The following is a 19576-nucleotide window of genomic DNA, read 5'->3' as shown; positions in this document are numbered from 1 at the left end:
CCCAAAAAAATTGTATGCAAATTGACACTGACAGATCTGTCAGTGTCAGTTTGAACTGTCAGATTGCATACAATTTTTTTTTAAGATTATGAATTTTTAAGACTGTCTGTGGGGAGCCTTAGGCTTGTATGCAATCTGACAGTTCAGATCTGTCAGTGTCTTGTCAGTGTCAGTTTGAACTGTCAGATTGCATACAAGTTTTTTTTAAGATTATGAATTTTTAAGACTGTCTGTGGGGAGCCTAAGACTGTCTGTTGCCGGCCATAGACCTTCTATAGACTTGGAAAATTCATTGCCAAAACGAAGTAAAAGGTTGGCACTTACTTATTAGAATTTATTGAAATAATAATAAGAAATGCAACGTTGTAAACAAAGGTTTTAAATTGATGACAAGTTGTCCACTGTAATGAACCCTTAAGAGTTCGGAAGCGGATATGGGGTCCACATGTACATATCCTATCCATTCGGTCAATTCGGTTGTTCCGTATTAAACGCGTGAGCTAACGTTTTGTGCAATGACAGTAACAAAAGTATTTTATTTTCTTATAAAATATTCACTTAATATTTTTTGTTTTGTATGGGTTTGTTTACAAGATGTCATTCAATATTTTATAAAAGATGAATATTTAACCCAAGGCAATTTCTTGCTCATATCGTTTTGGCAAAAATTGAAAGTACAGCTCGGACATTATACTTATGTTGGCTGTAGTGGAGGAACGTCGTCTTGACATATGTCACACCACACTATCTATAATCTATTTCATGTTTTGTCGGCTATATTATTACTGTAACTTGATATTAATTCAAATATTTCCCATCTTATTTCCGATAATCTAGAAAAAGCAAGACAGTAAAACAAAAATATCTTGTTGAAGTAAACATGTGGAGCGATTCGTTGTTAATTGTTTTCATATCAGTTTGTACAGCGTTTCTAGGAGAAGGTATTTTTCAACAAAAACTGATTTATCATTTCATTTCCATCCCAAGTTCATGCATATGTTAGCAAGTAGTTTTAATTTATGTTGTAATGTTACTTTTATTTTCAGGTTTGACATGGATTCTTGTCTATAGAACAGAAAAATATCAAAAACTTAAGGTAGAGGTGGAGCGACAAAGTAAAAAATGTAAGTAGCCCGATGCCAATGACTTCTCGTAGTAGACAGAAATCTAGAATATAAAGTTTGGCACATTTGTCATTCTGCTATTGAATTTGTAACAAGATGTTAACAAGTTTAAAGGGTTTCAGTAAAATGGCTCAGTTTATTTGGTGTCATCAAGTCTTACTTCTTATGCTATACAATTAGCATATATTTATTTACCTGAGCCATGAGTAAGCTCCTGAATACTCCTAGTGATTATTTTATGTGAAGGAACTGGTTATGATTAATTACTGCACCTATTTTCTTGTAAGCCCAGAACTTTCTCATTTTAAACATAGATAGAATCATAGTGTCTCTGATTTTTAGCTAGTACTAGCAACCAAAAGAAAGAGATGTGTAGTTTTCTTAGTTAGATATTGATTACTAGTGTGGTGGGAGATTTCCTTTACATATGTTTTGAATTGATTATATTCCAGTGGAAAAGCGCAAAGAAGCTCATGGAGACTCTTTAGACAAACAACACAAGAAGAAAATTGAACGTGAAGAAGAGAGGCTTAAAAATAATAACCGGGACTTGTCTTTAGTTAAAATGAAATCTATGTTTGCCATAGGCTTTGCTTTTACTGCATTGCTTAGCATGTTCAACAGTATGTAAGTATGCTGAATGATTAGAAATGGAGTTTTCTGCCACTTGTATTCCTTGACAAAATAAACCTCTGTCTACAGCAAGAGTGAATTGACTTACTTAACTGGTGAGCTCCCGTCTGAGGGTGTCTTTTCACTTGCCATGGAGAGTGAATATTGCCAATTAGTTAATTTAAAAAAATCCTACGTAAAACTCAATTCTTAAATAAAAATAGGCAATCTGCCATTTGTTGTTTTTCTATAATCAAAATCAGTTTCATTCAATACTTTCAATGCCTCAAATAAATAACATTGTACTATTGCAGATTTGATGGAAGAGTAGTAGCCAAGCTGCCTTTTTATCCCATTTCCTGGATTCAAGGATTAAGCCACAGGAACTTGCCAGGAGATGATTTCTCCGACTGCTCATTTATTTTCCTGTACATCCTCTGCACCATGAGTATAAGGTAAATTATAATAATACAAGTTTTAAGACTTTGTTTATGGAATTCCATCTTTATGTTGTTACATCACCTTTCAGTAAATTATTATTGTGGCTATTCATACTTACTAGTTTTACTTTTTTGTTACTACTCCTATTTAAAAATGATAAAGGTAGTATTAAGATTTATAAGTTAAATAAATTTCTTTTGCTTCAGGCAAAATATCCAGAAATTGCTGGGATTTGCACCATCCCGTGTGGCATCAAAGCAGGGGGGAGCACTTTTTGCAGCACCACCAGCACAGTTCAAGTAAATAGGGACAGTTTTATAAACCTTGTTATATATTTCCATTATAATAAATCCTAGTGCAGAGTGCTGATTATTGTATCTTTCCAAGAAATACAAATAAATTATTTAAATTTCTTAATTATTTATTTTATATAGATAGATACTTTGTGTTACTTAATTACAGTCTTACTTAAATGTGTTGATTGATAGGTTTACTAGACATAAAAACTTAGTACAATTGTTATTTCATTAAGGGTTGTAATTGTAAGATTAGTTGATCCTTGTTTTTTTTTGTAATAATGATGATGTGTTTATTTCTCTACAAATTCAAAATAAAATTGAGTAATGAAACTCATTTGTTTTTAATTACATTAACTATATTTCTGTTTTGTTGAATTAATAAATGTTAAATTCTATTAATGGACTGTCTGTAAGGAATCTGTCAAAGCTTAGCCGTGTAAAGTCTGTAGAGACATATTGGCCATCAACTATAAGCTCAGCAATAGCTCTTCCAATACCTGGTGCATGCTGGCAACCTGGAACAATAATAGTTTTTTAAATTTAAAGATTGTTTAGATGATGACTATTTTCAGCTACCTAAATAAAACACCTTATAAACATTTTCAGTGACATTTTTTCGCAACATACCACAGAATATGCAAAATTGTCTGCAGGACTCAAAAAGATAGAAATGTGCTATTACCTTGCTTACCAAAACCTGCGGCTATGTACAAGTTATTATGATATGAATGTGGTCCCAATATGCCAGTGTCATCATAATGACAATAGTCATATGATTCAGTTGCAATGCTGGTTACCTAAAACAAAGCAATAAATACAATTAAAACATCATCTTTGAAAAGTGAATTTAGATGAATGCTTCTTCTTACCTGTGCCGAGTTGCATTGTGGTATTCTGTTAAATAAAGAAGGTTTTATAATTTTGTCAGAGTATTCATCACCAAACAGGCCAGTAGCACTCTGTGAAAGAAGAGGAATGGCACCACACAAGAGATTGCTTCCTATGCCATCTTTCCTTATCCATACTCCACTTGTATCCATAATGAGAGGTGTATTTAGGCCAGTAATTTTGGTTACATTTTCTATGGAATACACATCAGTCTCTCTAAAAAAAATAATTAAGATTACCTGTTAATTATCTTATCTTAATTATAACTTGCAGTAATAAAACATCATCTAATGAAAAATAGTGGTTCTATTCTAATATTTACCTTTTTTCAATTGGTAATGGTATGGCTAGTAAACCACCAGCATTACCAATTTTGGCCAATTGGGCAATTTGACTGGACTCATGTCCTGCTGCTAAAATACAAGCTGCAAATTTAATGGAGTGTTCTTCATTTTCTGGTGTTCTGTACATAACTTTATTTATCCTTTCAAATGAACCAGGTGCAATACCCTCCATTAATACATCTCTTTGTTTTTCTAGTTCAAACCCTGTTACTTCAGCATGTATGTAATTTGTTCCCATATCTAAAGATTTTTTTACAAGACCTCCAAGGAGGGCTAGGGCATCAAATGTTCCTTCAGACTCATATCCCAAACATCCTAGAAAAAAGATGAGTATAAAAAAAAACCATAAAATTAATTTAATACTTATTCAAAGTCAAAATTTTAACTAACCAAGTTTTACATCATCAGTGTTTATCCACGGGAATTTGTTTTTTATTTCCTTTGTACTCAATAGTTCATTTCTAATACCATATTCTCTTTGAATATTGACATTTTGCTCAAGTTTTTCAGCATGTTCTTCACAAGCTAAAAGTAACTGCCCCTTAGGTACATATTTTAGGTCAACATTTGGACCCAAATTATCTTTTACATTCCTTAAAAATTCTGCACTGTGTTGAGAAAGATGTATATTTTCTGGTGATGAGAAATGCTGAGTTAGGGATCCACATGATATATTTTTTCTAGCGCCAGCGTACTGAAAAAAAAAATCCATTATAAAAATACATTACATAAGTAAAACTTCCATTTAGAACAAATGCTCCTACTCTTGACCCTTTCGTAGAGCAGTATTCAGGTATTTCAGATGGTTACACTTACTGTTGGATCTTTTTCTAGCACAACAACAGAAAGTCCATGGCTGGCTTTCGTTTTAAGCCAATATGCAACAGATGAGCCAATATAACCACCTCCAATAATTACGATATCGGCATGTTCTGGATAATTTGAGATTTTGTTATTCAAGCCGAACAAAGCTGGCAATTCTTTGGAAATTGTATCCCATGTTCGTTTAAAGGGGTTTTTTGATTCGGAGCACAAAAAACCATATTTGCTAAAACCTCGATGAAAGACTTTGGAAGTTATCATAGTATAAATGAGTGTCACCAAATACTCAAGGAAATATGCCTCTTTTCTAGAGTGAAATAACTTAAATGTTACAGCAGGACATAAGTTTCGTATTTGCTTTGCCAAAATTTTCACTTGCTTAATATTGCTTCTGACTGTGACTAGGCCGCATTTGGCATAGGCGTGCTAATGACAGATGAATGACATTGACAGTTGACATTACACTACGTAAAGTCGGTAAAGTCCAATATAAGGTACCTAAATTGGGATAGTTGTGAAAAAATACCAAAGGAAACAAATACAAGCATTAGGCACAAGAAGAGTACATCTAGACCGATGTAAAAAGAAACAGTTTTAGTCAATTCAGTATCAGTAGAATAATTATAATACTAATTCTAATAAAAAGAGGTGAAAAATGTGAAAACCATAAATAATATGTGCAATACGGAATGTTTCATTCCTATTTTTGACAGCTCGCTACTCGCTAGTCTCGCTACGCTATCTATAGTCTCGCTTCTTTTTGGTTATGTTATGTGCTGTTGTGTGACAAAGTTGTCCTTTTATTATAATAAACGAACTTTACGGCGACACCTCCTATGTGTATTTTGTATGGCTTTAATTTAATACATATAGGACACCGAAATAAGTAAATTTGTATTATGATTCTAGCACGATAACGGCAAAATAATAAAGTTCGCAGTAGTGTAATGAATTATTCTAGGTTCCAGGGCTGGCGTTACAGAATGGCTTTGCACGTTTTTTCAGCAATTTAATGATTTTTGTTCGTAAAAATGTGATATGTGTTGAAAGACGAAAAATTTGCTAAGGTTATTGAAATATTGTTACTATTGTGTCAGTGGCCTCCAAACTGGCGATTAGTACTGGAATGTGGATCAATTTATATACTATAGGAATTTAATACATTTATTTTAGATTTTTATAATGGACTCCAAATATACATCTATGGGTAAGCAGAATGGCGGCAAAGTTAATAATAATTTCAAACGAAAAATCTTCATGGAAAACCTGAAAGTCAAAAAGAAAAAACCCAATACAGAAAATAAACCTCTGATTTCTAATGGTTGTAAGCCTCAAAATGGAATTGAAAAATCTCCAGTGAAACAAGCCATTGTAGAAAACTTACTGGAAGCAAGAAAGTGCTTGCCTGTTTATACAGTTAGGGGCAGGTGTGTACTTATGTGAAATTAGCCTATTATGTTCTTTTTCTGCTCCAAAAATCTACTTGTAATTAACTAACTATATTCAAGTATATTCCATATATCAGTCCTGAAAAACTCAATTATGGCTAAAATTATGTTGTAGCAGTTATTTCTTGGTTGCAATTTATGAACTTTTATTTAAATGGAGTGCTTTATTTCTTAGGCTACTGGAAGAGATAAAGAAAAATGATACAATGATTTTGATTGGTGAAACTGGCAGTGGGAAAACAACTCAAATACCTCAGCTGATTCATGAACAGCGGCTAGAAGGAGCTGGGTGCATTGCTGTGACTCAACCGCGAAGGGTGGCAGCGATTACCATTGCAATCAGGGTTGCTGCTGAAATGAGCACTAATATTGGAAATATAGTAGGGTAAGAATTTTATTATCACATTCCACTTGGTGCTGGGCCAATTTTTTGTGCAAAATTTTGAGTGCAGCATGCTATGTGTTAATTTTGGTTGAGTTGTTACCTGGCTCAAGATTCTAGAGTTATATTGAACAAAAAAATTTATTAACTAGAGTAAGAGATGGATGCCTTATCTACTTTAAATGTCAAACATTACACTTCTTCTTCTTCTTGGTTAGGGGCTATGTAAGGCTTCATAGCGCCTTATGTATCACTGCAACCATTTCTGATCTATTGTGATCAATTACACTTGCAGGAAGCTTACAACATTAAAATATTTATATTTCCAAATAAATTTTATATTTCCAGGTATTCAGTAAGATTTGAGGACATGACTAGCCCTAGAACCAAGCTGAAATACCTGACAGATGGCATGTTGCTCAGGGAAGCCATAGTAGACCCTCTTCTGAAGAAGTACTCCATTGTGGTGTTAGACGAGGCCCATGAACGCACTGTTAGTACTGACGTGCTGTTTGGGATAGTTAAACTGGCGCAAAAGGAAAGATTGGAAAAGAAACTAACTCCTCTTAAGGTAATATTTGCATTATAATCATTGAACGCCACACCCTGTCTTTAAGGCTATTGTTATTGTGTGCCTTAAACTCCTCTGGTGTAGCAGTGATCATATCATGGTTGTGATTTTGTCACTTGTCATATTGTACGTCACTTTCACACTTTACATACTTGTTAGAGGACAGATATGGTGACAAATGGTAGACAGCCGTCCATCTTAGCCCTGCAGCCGCGTATCATGCTTCCAATTTTATCACTTATCTGATCTATGTGGATAAAGCATCTGTCATGCTTTGGCAAGTTTGTCAGTGTGAGAGTGACAGCAGGGTTTGCACATGATTGCCGCGAGAGTATGTCGCCGCGAGATAGACTACCCGTCCTTATGTCATTAATACAGTTAGAAGAAGACGATCTATCTCGCGGCGACATACTTTCGCGGCAATCGTGTGCTAGGCCTACTGAATACTGATGTCTATAAATTTAAACTAGTGCTTATAACATAAAATAAAATATGCCATTTGTAGGTATACATATAAGTGGTTAATACAAATGTGGTACTTTCTCTGCGAATTATTTGCATTAATTGCATTAGATAAATTGACTTGCTTTATCTTTAGTAACTTTGTAGGTCATTGTGATGTCTGCAACGATGGACGTAGACACCTTCAGAGCATACTTCAATAACTGCCCAGTGATCTATTTAGAAGGGAGGACGCACCCGGTCACCATCTACCACTCAAAGATGAAACAGGAGGATTATCAGTATGCTGCTGTGTGTACGCTGTTCGAACTTCATAGAACTATGCCAGCTAAGTGAGTATAAAAATAATAAATAAAATAAAATCACTTTATTTCAGACACTATGGGTCCATATAAAATATACAAGAAACAATACATATAAAACCTACACTAAGAGTTGCTTCAGTCGACAGACCAGTCTTATTTTTACTTTATAGAGCAAACACATTACCTGGCCCTGCCAACGGTCTCTCATAAGTAAAAGTGAGAAAAATATATTTTTTTGGCACCCCCAGATACCTATGGGATAACAGCCTCTACCCCTTGTTGACAACATCCTATCTACCTTCCTTCACATAGTTCTATGTTGTTATTGTGATGATGCAAACTATGAGAATTGTGTTTGAAAATTACTTTACATCTTGACATTTATTTTATTATTTTCAGCAATGATTTTCTGGTGTTTCTGACGGGACAAGAAGAAATTGAAACAGTTATGTACAACATAAAGCAAATAGCTAAAGTAAGTACCTACATATATTGTATGTTTCATCTTGCAGTAGAGTTAAAAAAAGCGTTGTTACCGCGAATATCTCCTTCGCATGAAGTTATGTTTCTAACCATCGAGCAGCTCTATACAGAATGGCTTTATTTTTTCTTTGACCTTGGTGGTCTGATTAGATCATAATATTTAGCTTATTTGGGATAACCACAAAGAGTTCAATTGTAATGATAGACTTGTTTTTATAATACCCCCAAACATAAATAAATATGTCATGTGCAAGCTCGACCTGTGCACCAACGAATTGGCAACCTTCGTAGTTTTCATAAGGTCTGTTTTTACATATTGTGTATCACAAGTCAATGACTATTGACTAACCATTCGTATACGCTTGTCAAACATGTGTCATTAGCATACCAGTCATAACAAATACATGTTAAAGTTGAACAATTAGTAGATATACCTCTAATCTTATTCATCGTAACCTATCAATATTGATATCATTTGAAAGCACAATTAAAGTACTTTAAAAAACAATGTCAATCATTTTTTTAAAATCAATAATCGCCAGTCTGTGGTGGTTACAAAGGAAAAAAGTGGGTATGCAATTTGACTGGTTTCCTAGGTTTGATACCCTAGACGAGTTTAAAAGGGGAGGTAAAGGTGACATATGGGTTTTCTCTGGCCTAAAAGCTACACAGAGGGTCAGGGGAGAAAAACTAGGGTTTAAGTTTAGTTTTAAGTTATTTTTCCTTTATTTGTTGATTTTATTGTGTTAAATTTTTTTGTAATTTTATCAAGGATACACGTTGGTTTCTTTTGCTAAAAGTTGCCTTTTTTATGAGAAATGTTATGAATTTTATGGCTTTTTCCGATAGAGACTAAAATTAACTTTCAAATAAGGCCACATAGTCATACTTTTACTTATATAATATTAAGGGTATGACTATGTATCAGTAGGCCACATAGTCATACTTTTACTTATATAATATTAAGGGTATGACTATGTATCAGTATGACTATGTGGCCTTATTTGAAAGTTAATTTTAGTCTCTATCGGAAAATGCCATGAAATTCATAACATTTCTCATAAAAAAGGGAATTTTCAGCAAAAGAAACCAATGTGTATCCTTGATAAAATTACAAAAAAATTAAACACAATAAAATCAACAAATAAAAGAAAAAATAACTTAAAACTAAACTTAAGAGCGCTATGACAAAAAAAGGCGATATATTGTAAAATGTACAATATTTATCGGCAAAATTGTACACTTTACTCATACTAAAAGACAGTTAAAGTACTTGTTTCAGTTAGAAAATCTAATTAACTGTCGGTTCATTAAAAAACATATGGATGAAAAAGCGTTTTCAATTAGTAATGATTTTTTTTCTGATGCTCGTTTAGGAAAAACCGCGCGAAGCACAGATTTCGGAGCTCTTATTATGTACAATTTGATAAGCTCACTCTCATAAATGCGGTAAATTTAAATTCCTAATATCTTGTACTTTAGGCCCATTAAACAATATTTATCATTTAATCCTTTGAAATTGAGAAATTGAAAGTAAAACGAACTCAATTTTGTCTTGAAAATACATCGAAACAAGTGATCATTTCTCCGAAAATCTACATGTTATCGAAGTTATTTTAGTATATAAATAATCTGCACAATGTGCTTAAATTGCTGTTATCCATTTGTCGTTATAATATTTTATCATGATTTTTTGCCAATTTTTTGAAAACTAGCCTTCCTGTCGCTATTTTACCGGCGACGGACGCCTGCGTATTCAGTGCCGCGCCGGAGCTCGAGGAGGTAAGACGTATGTCGCTTTGGTCTCCGAGTTTTCATCGCAAACGTCGAGAATATTTATCGTTGTGTGGGTCGGACGCCTTGTTTATACACGGGCTATCCTCGCATTGTGTGTGTGTAAACAGCGACCAACGAATTTGATCCTAGATCCGTAAATATTTGCTTTTGTAATACTTTGTTATGTTTGAATGTTAAAGTATTACAACATTGTGATTATAAAAATGTGAAAATTACAATACGGTCAAGATGATAAGACACATCAAGATGGTACTCGGGATCTGATGATGGAGCCAGAAGGTGGTCACCAGTACCAGTGAACCATGTAAGTAAACGACTTCGTGTTTAGGCTCGTTGGGTTCGTCTCAACAAGACCTTTGACAAGAGGTGGTACTCAGGGTCTGATGATGGAGCCAGATGGTGGTCACCAGTACCAATGAACCATATAACTAAACCCAGAGATGGGGAAATCGTAATCGATTCCGGATTACACGATTACTTGATTTTACTTTGTAATCTGACACTACTGGGTGTCAGATTACTTGTAATGTAATCAAGTGAAACGGTAAATTACCATTACATGTAAAGGAATCACTAATCATCTATATAATCATTACTATTACCAATAATTCGGAATCATAGTCGATTCAAAATAACTGAAATTATTGACTTGATTACTTTCAGATTACGAATATGTAGTACCTCAGATTGCTGACTGTCACTTTGATACAAAAGTCATCATGGGTGTTGTAAAATAGGTTTTAGGGGGTGCTGATTCCAAAATTAATGATCAATGTGGAATCTGACATTGCTGACTGTCACTTTGACACAAAAGTCGTCATGGGTGTCGTAAAATAGGTTTTAGGGGGTGCTGATTCCAAAATTAATGTCCAATGTTCAATCTGACATTGCTGATTGTCACTCTGACACAAAAGTCGTCATGGGTGTCGTAAAATAGGTTTTAGGGGGTGCTGATTACAAAATGAATGACCAATTTGGAATCTGACATTGCTGACTGTAACTTTGACACAAAAGTCGTCATGGGTGTCGTAAAATAGGTTTTAGGGGGTGCTGATTCCAAAATTAATGACCAATGTGGAATCTGACATTGCTGACTGTCACTTTGACACAAAAGTCGTCATGGGTGTCGTAAAATAGGTTTTAGGAGGTGCTGATTCCAAAATTAATGACCAATATTCAATCTGACATTGCTGACTGTCACTCTGACACAAAAGTCGTCATGGGTGTCGTAAAATAGGTTTTAGGGGGTGCTGATTCCAAAATTAATGACCAATTTGGAATCTGACATTGCTGACTGTCACTTTGACACAAAAGTCGTCATGGGTGTCGTAAAATAGGTTTTAGGGGTGCTGATTCCAAAATTAATGACCAATGTGGAATCTGACATTGCTGACTGTCACTTTGACACAAAAGTCGTCATGGGTGTCATAAAATAGGTTTTAGGGGTGCTGATTCCAAAATTAATGACCAATGTTCAATCTGACATTGCTGACTGTCACTCTGACACAAAAGTCGTCATGGGTGTCGTAAAATAGGTTTTAGGGGGTGCTGATTCCAAAATTAATGACCAATTTGGAATCTGACATTGCTGACTGTCACTTTGACACAAAAGTCGTCATGGGTGTCGTAAAATAGGTTTTAGGGGGTGCTGATTCCAAAATTAATGACCAATGTGGAATCTGACATTGCTGACTGTCACTTTGACACAAAAGTCGTCATGGGTGTCATAAAATAGGTTTTAGGGGGTGCTGATTCCAAAATTAATGACCAATGTTCAATCTGACATTGCTGACTGTCACTCTGACACAAAAGTCGTCGTATCCGGAGGTGTTTGAAAACTAATGACCAATTTGGAATCTGACACTGTTGACTGTCACTTTGACACAAAAGTGATCATGGGTGTCTTCAAATAGGTTTTCATGGGTACTGATCTCAATATTAATGATCAATTTGGAATCTGACATTGCTGACTGTCACTTTGACATAAAAGTCGTTATGGGTGTCATCAAATAGGTTTCCAGGGGTACTGTGCAATGTCAGGTTCCAAATCGGTCATTACTTTTTAAATCATTTCATTAATTTTGGAATCAGTACCCCCTAAAAACTATTTGACTACACCCATGATTCCTTTTGTGTCAAAATGACAATTAGCACTGTGAGATTCCAAAATAGTCGTTAATTTTGGAATCAGCACCCTCGGAAACCTTTTTGACGACACCCATGACGACTTTTGTGTCAAAGTGACAGTCAGCAATGTCAAGATTCCAAATCGGTCATTAATTTTCAAATCAGCACCTCCGGAAACCTATTTGACGACACCCATGATGACTTTTGTGTCAAAGTGACAGTCAACAATGTTAGATTCCACATTGGTCATTATTTTTGGAATCAGCACCCCCTAAAACCTATTTTACGACACCCATGATGACTTTTGTGTCAAAGTGGCAGTCAGCAATGTTAGATTCCACATTGGTCATTAATTTTGGAATCAGCACCCCTAAAACCAATTTTACGACACCCATGACGACTTTTGTGTCAAAGTGACAGTCAGCAATGTCAGATTCCACATTGTTCATTAATTTTGGAATCAGCACCCCCGCAAACCTATTTGACGACACCCATGACGACTTTTGCGTCAAAGTGACAGTCAGCAATGTCAGATTCCACATTGGTCATTAATTTTGGAATCAGCACCCCCTAAAACCTATTTTACGACACCCATGACGACTTTTGTGTCAAAGTGACAGTCAGCAATGTCAGATTCCAAATCGGTCATTAATTTTTAAATCAGCACACCCGAAAACCTATACTCGTGGTATATGCACTTGAAATGTGAAAGTGAAAATGCTAGAATGACATGTAAACCACGAAGTTGTATAGTCATATTGTTCATTAGTATTGGTGACCACCATCTGGCTCCATCATCAGACCCTGAGCACCACCTTGAAGTAATTAGAATTGTATTTGTCTTATTTTATCATCATATTAATATATACTTTACTCTAATACTTATCATATAACAAAAGCAAACATTTGGGATGGGGTCTACTTTTATAATTATTACTTTAATTTTTTAAATAAATTTTAACATAATTGATATTATTTCGCGCTATATTCTCGTATTTTCGTACAAAATAATGTTTATTAGAAACCAAAAGTTTATATCGAGATAGTAGATTGTGGTTGTTATCAAAATTCCATAGAAAGGATCAAGATTGTTTTGTCCATTATTGTAGTGCGAGCGAGTGATAAGACGTGCTAGAAAGGGTCGGCATATTGGGCTCGCGCGGCGGGTAAAATACCTAATTTCGCCCGACGCCGAAATGTTATAACGCTCTTAAACCCTAGTTTTTTTCTCCCCTGACCCTCTGTATAGCTTTTAGGCCAGAGAACAACCCATATGTCACCTTTACCTCCCCTTTTAAACTCGTCTAGGGTATCAAACCTAGGAAACCAGTCAAATTGCATACCCACTTTTTTCCTTTGTAACCACCACAGACTGGCGATTATTGATTTTATGAAAATGATTGACATTGTTTCTTAAAGTACTTTAATTGTACTTTCAAATGATACCAATATTGATAGGTTACGATGAATAAGATTAGAGGTATATCTGCTTGAAACGAATTTTAATATGGAGCACATCTGCTACTAAGCATGCAAGGGGCTAAACATCAAAATTCTATGTTTCAGGAAGCCCCCGGCCCTCCTTTACTAGTATGTCCCCTATATGCCGGACTACCCGCCGCCAAGCAGTTGCAAGTGTGGAAGCAGACGCCCGCTGGGATGAGGAAAGTTGTCCTGGCTACGAATATCGCGGAGGCTTCTGTCACTATCCCACAAATTAAATGTGTTATTGATACAGGGGTTGTTAAAGAGAGGTAAGATTTAACCATTATTTTTGTAGGCGCCTGTGAACTTTTGTAAAGGTTTTATTTAATACCTACTTGGTCAGACAAGGGAAGCAAACACTTATATGCCAAATTGTAGCTAGGCCAGGGACGGTCTTATATCAAACTCAGGCACAGAGAAGCCTGTTACGCTAGTTCTAGCACCAAAAAGAAAGGGATAAATGTCTATATAATTTACTTTCTTCTTATTAGCCAATTTTGTAACAAGCAGAAACATCACTAAGCTAACGATACTACAGGCTTGCCAAATACCATGCTATGCTATGACTTTTCTTAACTTTCCCACATTTCTATAAAATGTCGAAGAGTGCTTAAATGGTCGTCGTCGTTTATTATTATTTAATTCGCTCATATTTAAATGATTCAAAGCAACCAGTCCACAACTTCACAAGACAGTTTGAGAAACCTTCGTATTTCAGATTGTCATTTGCGGATACAGTGGTTTAGGAGCAGTTCGGTAATCAGACCTACACATGTGTGTACAAATTCTGTCAATGTCACTGTCAGAAACCGTTCTGACAGTGACAATGACAGCCACAAATTCGTCCACATGTTGTTACCGTTATGTGTGCACACGTCGACTAATAAAGTGTCGTTAAAAGTCATTCTGACAGTGACATTGACAGCCACAAATTTGTACACATTTTGTTACCGTAACGAGTGCACACGACGACTACATTTTGTTATTGTATCAATACGGTCGCATTGTTTGCACGACGTTACCACGCGTTATGTCACATTTGACAGTTAGTTACTGATTTGAAGATTTTGCGACTGAAATGGTTGTATGGGCGGTATTCCACAGAAATTTCCAGAAAATGACTAATTTTCTCGAGAACGTTCTCTCTGCCTAGCAAAAAAATAGTGCACCATCTCAAGTGTTTTGCTTCCTTTAGTTTACATTCTTTGCTTCAAATTACATGTTTGGGGAAAATTTGTGAGGTTTTACTGCCGGTAATCAATTATTACATTTCTTCAATAGTATTTGTCTTATTTCTTTTACTAAGCGTTTAAATATCTCCTAGTAATGTCAGATCGCTTAATCGGAGCAATGTATTGCAACGGTAACCATTGGTGCCTATGGTTTAGGCGGAATTCTTCAGGATTTTTTGCTTGCTCTCCCGACTCCCAATTCATTGTAATAAAAGAAGGCAGATAAAATAATACGCAGAGCGAAGGCGCGAGCCGGTGCGGTTTGGTTATGGAAATATAATAATAAAAGATATCAAATGCCAAAAAATATGTTGTTATATTTGAAAAAGCGAAATGCTATGATTGCTATACTAAATTCTGACGGCTTCCGTAGCTCAATTGGTTAAGAGCATTGGAGGATTTCAGTAGGTGCGTTTTAATGTTTTTTCTCTATTATTTGATCTGTTCTTATTGACATAGCGCCTACACTACATTAAATTGTGCACAGGACGTGGTGCACAGCAACCGGGGCGGAGCGTCTGCGAGTGCGAGCTTGCGCACAAGCGGCGGCGTGGCAGCGCGCCGGCCGCGCGGGCCGCACCGCTGCCGGCGCGGCATACCGCCTCTTCACAGCTAAAGACTTCGCGGCTCGCCCAGCGCACAGCACCCCTGAGATAGTCAGGTACGAAAGCGATCTTAAAAAAGGAAGATTTAGTGATAAGCGGCGGCATGGCATCGCGCCGCACGGGATGATACCGTCGTCGGCGCGGCATACCGACTCTTCATCGCTAAGATTTGCGGCGCGGCCACCACACATCACTCCCGAAATTATTCAAGTAGCAAGTAGGGTGCATCCCTTGTAGGTAAGTTATTGATATATCTTATAAGTATTCTCGGCAATGGCGTTATTTATTTTGTGTCTAATTAATGTAATAAACTATTTTCATTTTCAATATAATATTTTTCCAGATGTCCACTGGCGCCTACGATATTGTTGCTGATCGCAGCAGGCATTGAACCAAGCACGTTCCCGCTTATAGACACGCCACCGACGGACTCTATCAACGCCTCGTTAACATTATTAAAAGAACTAGGTAATTTTCGAATTAATCACTAGTTTGAAGAAGTTTTCCGATTTTCATACTTCTTTGTCGTTTGTGTGAATCTTCCGACTTACAACTGTTGCGACTGTTCTGCGTGTAGTATTAGCTGTGTAGATATTTGCGGTCTTTAAATCTCATCACGTATGCTCAAATAAAAATAGTCGAGTCCTAGTCAAATTGTAATTGGTTATATAAAGTAAATTCGGTTCATCAAGATAAATGCATGTATATGCATGTATGATGGTTCTATGAGAGTTGATTTTATTTTTGGTTAATAACTCTTAACATAAAAAGTAATCCCACTACACTACAAGTAAAACTAATATATAATGCTCTTTCCAGGTGCTATTGATAATGAAGCTAATCCAAAGCTGACTGTCCTTGGGAAAAAGATGGCATCTTTCCCAATTGACCCCAAATATGCTAAAGTACTTCTTAGTGCACCAGAATTCGACTGTCTGGACGAGGTATGTACCTTGCCATTTAAATTATGGAAATCTACAAATTTTGGTACACTGTCAGTCTGTTATGCAATGATTGGCCTAAGTAGATATAAAACCTGCCTATACGATGCAATTGTGTTTTATTAGAAGGTTTTATTTAACTTTCGATGCATGTAAATATGTTTATATTCTGATCCAGTGTTCCGATAAATTAAATGTTTTTTTGCAATGTTATGGTTCCATCGAGCTGAGCTGATTTGATGGTACATTGGGAACTCTGTGACTTATTAAAATTGTTTCAATGTTGTAGATATTCATATTCAACATATTTTGTTAAAACATCTTATCAACTTGCATTTTGTATGTTCTTTTAGGCTTTAAGTTTGGTCGCCATGCTGTCGAGTGAAAACATCTTTCACACGCCAATGCACAAACGGGAAGAAGCGTTAAAAGTCAAGCAAAAATTTATCTCGCCTTTGGGTGATCACATGACCCTTTTAAACGTTTATAAAGCATTTTGCAAAGCGCCATTGAAAAAGGTGAGTGTTTAATAAATTTAATGTTGTATCTAACTATACATAGATTAAGGGGAAACCAGCTGAAGGTTTTTCCACCGCTATACAACCGGGTATCGATGGTTTTTGTACATCATAATAGCTTCTAAACAAATCATAAAACGGGCTATGACTAAATTTACAATTGCCATTCCCGAACCCACTGACGAAGTGGCAGCTGACTTTTACGAAGGTTCATTATTTATAACCGTTAACCACTTGATGAAGTATCGCGCGGGACGCGATGATCACACACATTTTTACCTAGCCACGGGCGGTATAATGAATGACACCTCATCATGTATCAGTGGCTTTATTCAAGTAGGCGCTTTATGCCTCTACACGTTCCAAAGATCACAAAAAAACTTCCTAAAGAAGTTTTAAAATCATTTTTTTTTATTTCAGCAATGGTGTAAAGAAAATTATTTAAATCACAAGAACTTGGTGTACGCCAGCGAGGTACGACAACAACTGCTAGCGATCTGTCAACGTTTGAATCTGACCGTCGCAAGTTGTGGGAATGCCACTGATCAGGTAAGCATCACACACCATAATTTTCAATAAATGAAGACAAATGAAGTCATAGGGAATGTTTGTGGACGCTACAGTGCAAATGGCTGTGATGCGATTATATGAACAAAGATGTAACGACAGTTTCAATCAGTATTGGATTCCAACATTATCTATACCTACTTAAAAAATGTTTTCTTGTCTTCATCTGTCAAGTACAAAGTATTTCACAAACGAAGACAAGAAAGTATTCTTTAGCCCTTTTAATCCATCCACTTTAGCGTAGCGTGTGCGCTTTTCGATCATCGCAAAAATAACTCCCAGCTACTTAGTGCGTACTCAGTTATTTCCATTCATAATATTGGTACGTACTCGATCGAAGTGAAGTGTTCTGTACGATTTATCTCAAGATAATGGAGAATGCGAGTTGTGCAGATAAGCTTGTAATTTTATTTACTGGAGTTTTTATATTAAGCGCTGATCCAGGATCACTCGCTTAGGCCCACTTGCACCAACCACTTAACTCAGGGTTAGTGGGCTGTCATCTGTCAAATTCCATGTAAAATGGTGGGTTAAACCTTTATTTTCGTCGGTGCAAGTGACCCTTAGGCCCTCTTGCACCAACCACTTAACTCAGGGTTAGTGGGCTGTCATCTGTCAAATTCCATATAAAATGGTGGGTTAACCCTCGGGTTAAACCTCCATTTTTGTTGGTGCAAGTGGCCCTTAGGGGTTAAACATTAGGCAGATATTACACTATCATAGAAATATGATCATAGACAACATGCCGTCCTTTTTTTCACGTTGAAGAAAAAGAGAGGCAGACCTATGATCATGTTTTCTATGATAGTGTAATATCGGCTTGAGACCGAGCTTTCGATTACCTACTTTTATCCTGGATTTGCGCTCGTATACTGTCGATTTTTTTTAAAGTAGACATAATCGCTTGCAGCTCCTAAAGTGTCTGGTGAGCGGGCTATTCACAAACTGCGCGTGGATCCGCGGCGAGGCGGCGGGCGGCGCGCGCTACGTGACGGCGAGCGGCGCGGCGGCCGCGCTGCACCCCGGCGGCGCGCTGCACGCCGCGCGCCCGCCGCCGCCCGCCGTGCTGTACACGGAGCTGCTGCACACGCGCCGCTCCTACCTCGTCACCGTGTCCGCCATACAGGCGCAGTGGCTGCAGCAGCTCGCGCCCGACTACGCGCGCCGCTGCCGCGCGGGCCGGTGACGCGAGCGCCGCCGCGGATAGTGCGAGTGACCGAGCGTGCGACCCGTGCCAAATGATCACTTGGACCTGTGACCGTAGCCATACATTTACATATTATTACCACTAGTTTTTAAGTCGCCGCTGCGATTTAGAACGTAAAGTTGATTTTCTAATTTATAGCAGGGGCGGCTCACTCCGCGATTCTATCGCCGCGCTACAAGTACGAGCCGGCGGCCGCGAGTTGCGGCCCATTCAGTTCAAAATTCAATGTCGGCTGCCCGCGTGCGGTCTGTTTGTTAGTGTAGGTAAGAATTTAGAATGGCGGTATTTTGTGAACATCAAAGGAGTGAGCCTTCTGTACTTGTACTATTATATATTCTGTGTCTATAGTGCTTGTTGTAAATGAGAAATCCAGATTTGTTGCTTATCATAGTTGTTAAACCTGAATCTGATTTCGGACTGGCAGTTCAAATAAGGACGGGTTTTTGACGAAATTTTAGAACAATTCAAAACTAGAATGTTTAAATCATATAACGTCAATTGACGTGATTAAACAATTGTAAATAATTTATGTAAACAAACAGCACGCGTTGTACAAACCTACGGCAGTTATTCAAAAAAACGCTTGTGCAGCACCTCAGTTGCCTACCATAATTCTCTGAACATGTCTTACTATGGCGACCGCAATAAAAATGGTCAAGATTATTTTTTTAAAATCTTTGAAAAATAAATATTTTTTACTAATTTCGCCGACGTGTTTACCAAATGAAACAAACTCCAGTAGAAAGTGTACTCTATACACATTATGCAGCACCTCAGTTGCCTACCTTTTTTTGGTCCCTAAGACCTGGCAGCCGCTGTCAAACAGGTAAGTTGATGGTAGTAGTTGTACCCTTTTGTTATCCAATCCGGGCTAGTCTTAAAATGAGGCCAACTTAATAACAAATAAAGTAGAATT

At 36.8% G+C, this 19576-nt stretch overlaps 3 protein-coding genes across 7 annotated transcripts; 2 read left to right on the top strand and 1 right to left on the bottom strand.

Annotated features, from left to right (window-relative positions):
• Positions 1-741: 741 nt before the first annotated feature.
• Positions 742-2810, top strand: LOC125227475 (calcium load-activated calcium channel). The gene is made up of 5 exons (XM_048131800.1): positions 742-941; positions 1047-1124; positions 1577-1751; positions 2051-2191; positions 2384-2810. Exons 1-5 carry the CDS (start codon positions 881-883, stop codon positions 2478-2480), a joined length of 552 nt encoding a protein of 183 aa, XP_047987757.1. The 5' UTR covers positions 742-880; the 3' UTR covers positions 2481-2810.
• Positions 2799-4953, bottom strand: LOC125227065 (FAD-dependent oxidoreductase domain-containing protein 1-like). The gene is made up of 6 exons (XM_048131256.1): positions 4525-4953; positions 4099-4402; positions 3687-4023; positions 3346-3580; positions 3159-3273; positions 2799-2991 (listed from the first exon to the last, which is right to left on the bottom strand). Exons 1-6 carry the CDS (start codon positions 4789-4791, stop codon positions 2852-2854), a joined length of 1398 nt encoding a protein of 465 aa, XP_047987213.1. The 5' UTR covers positions 4792-4953; the 3' UTR covers positions 2799-2851.
• Positions 4954-5279: 326 nt separating this feature from the next.
• LOC125227157 (ATP-dependent RNA helicase DHX33) lies at positions 5280-19241 on the top strand. Of its 5 annotated transcripts, XM_048131381.1 has the most exons (15): positions 5282-5416; positions 5492-5597; positions 5704-5957; positions 6154-6363; positions 6709-6931; positions 7541-7725; positions 8098-8173; positions 13672-13859; positions 15310-15483; positions 15771-15895; positions 16247-16371; positions 16722-16886; positions 17307-17435; positions 18364-18410; positions 18508-19241. In XM_048131381.1, the coding sequence occupies exons 3-15, from the start codon at positions 5713-5715 to the stop codon at positions 18743-18745; spliced, it is 2130 nt and encodes a 709-aa protein (XP_047987338.1). In that variant the 5' UTR covers positions 5282-5416; positions 5492-5597; positions 5704-5712; the 3' UTR covers positions 18746-19241. The 5 variants fall into 5 exon arrangements, with proteins under 5 accessions (XP_047987337.1, XP_047987340.1, XP_047987339.1 ...); XM_048131380.1 differs by lacking the exon at positions 5492-5597 and having other exon boundaries at positions 5280-5416; XM_048131383.1 differs by having other exon boundaries at positions 5280-5597; positions 18512-19241.
• Positions 19242-19576: the final 335 nt, after the last annotated feature.

Source organism: Leguminivora glycinivorella, chromosome 6, assembly GCF_023078275.1.
Source record: "Leguminivora glycinivorella isolate SPB_JAAS2020 chromosome 6, LegGlyc_1.1, whole genome shotgun sequence".
NCBI classification, from domain to species: domain Eukaryota; kingdom Metazoa; phylum Arthropoda; class Insecta; order Lepidoptera; family Tortricidae; genus Leguminivora; species Leguminivora glycinivorella.
This window is presented reverse-complemented; position numbering and strand designations above follow the sequence as displayed.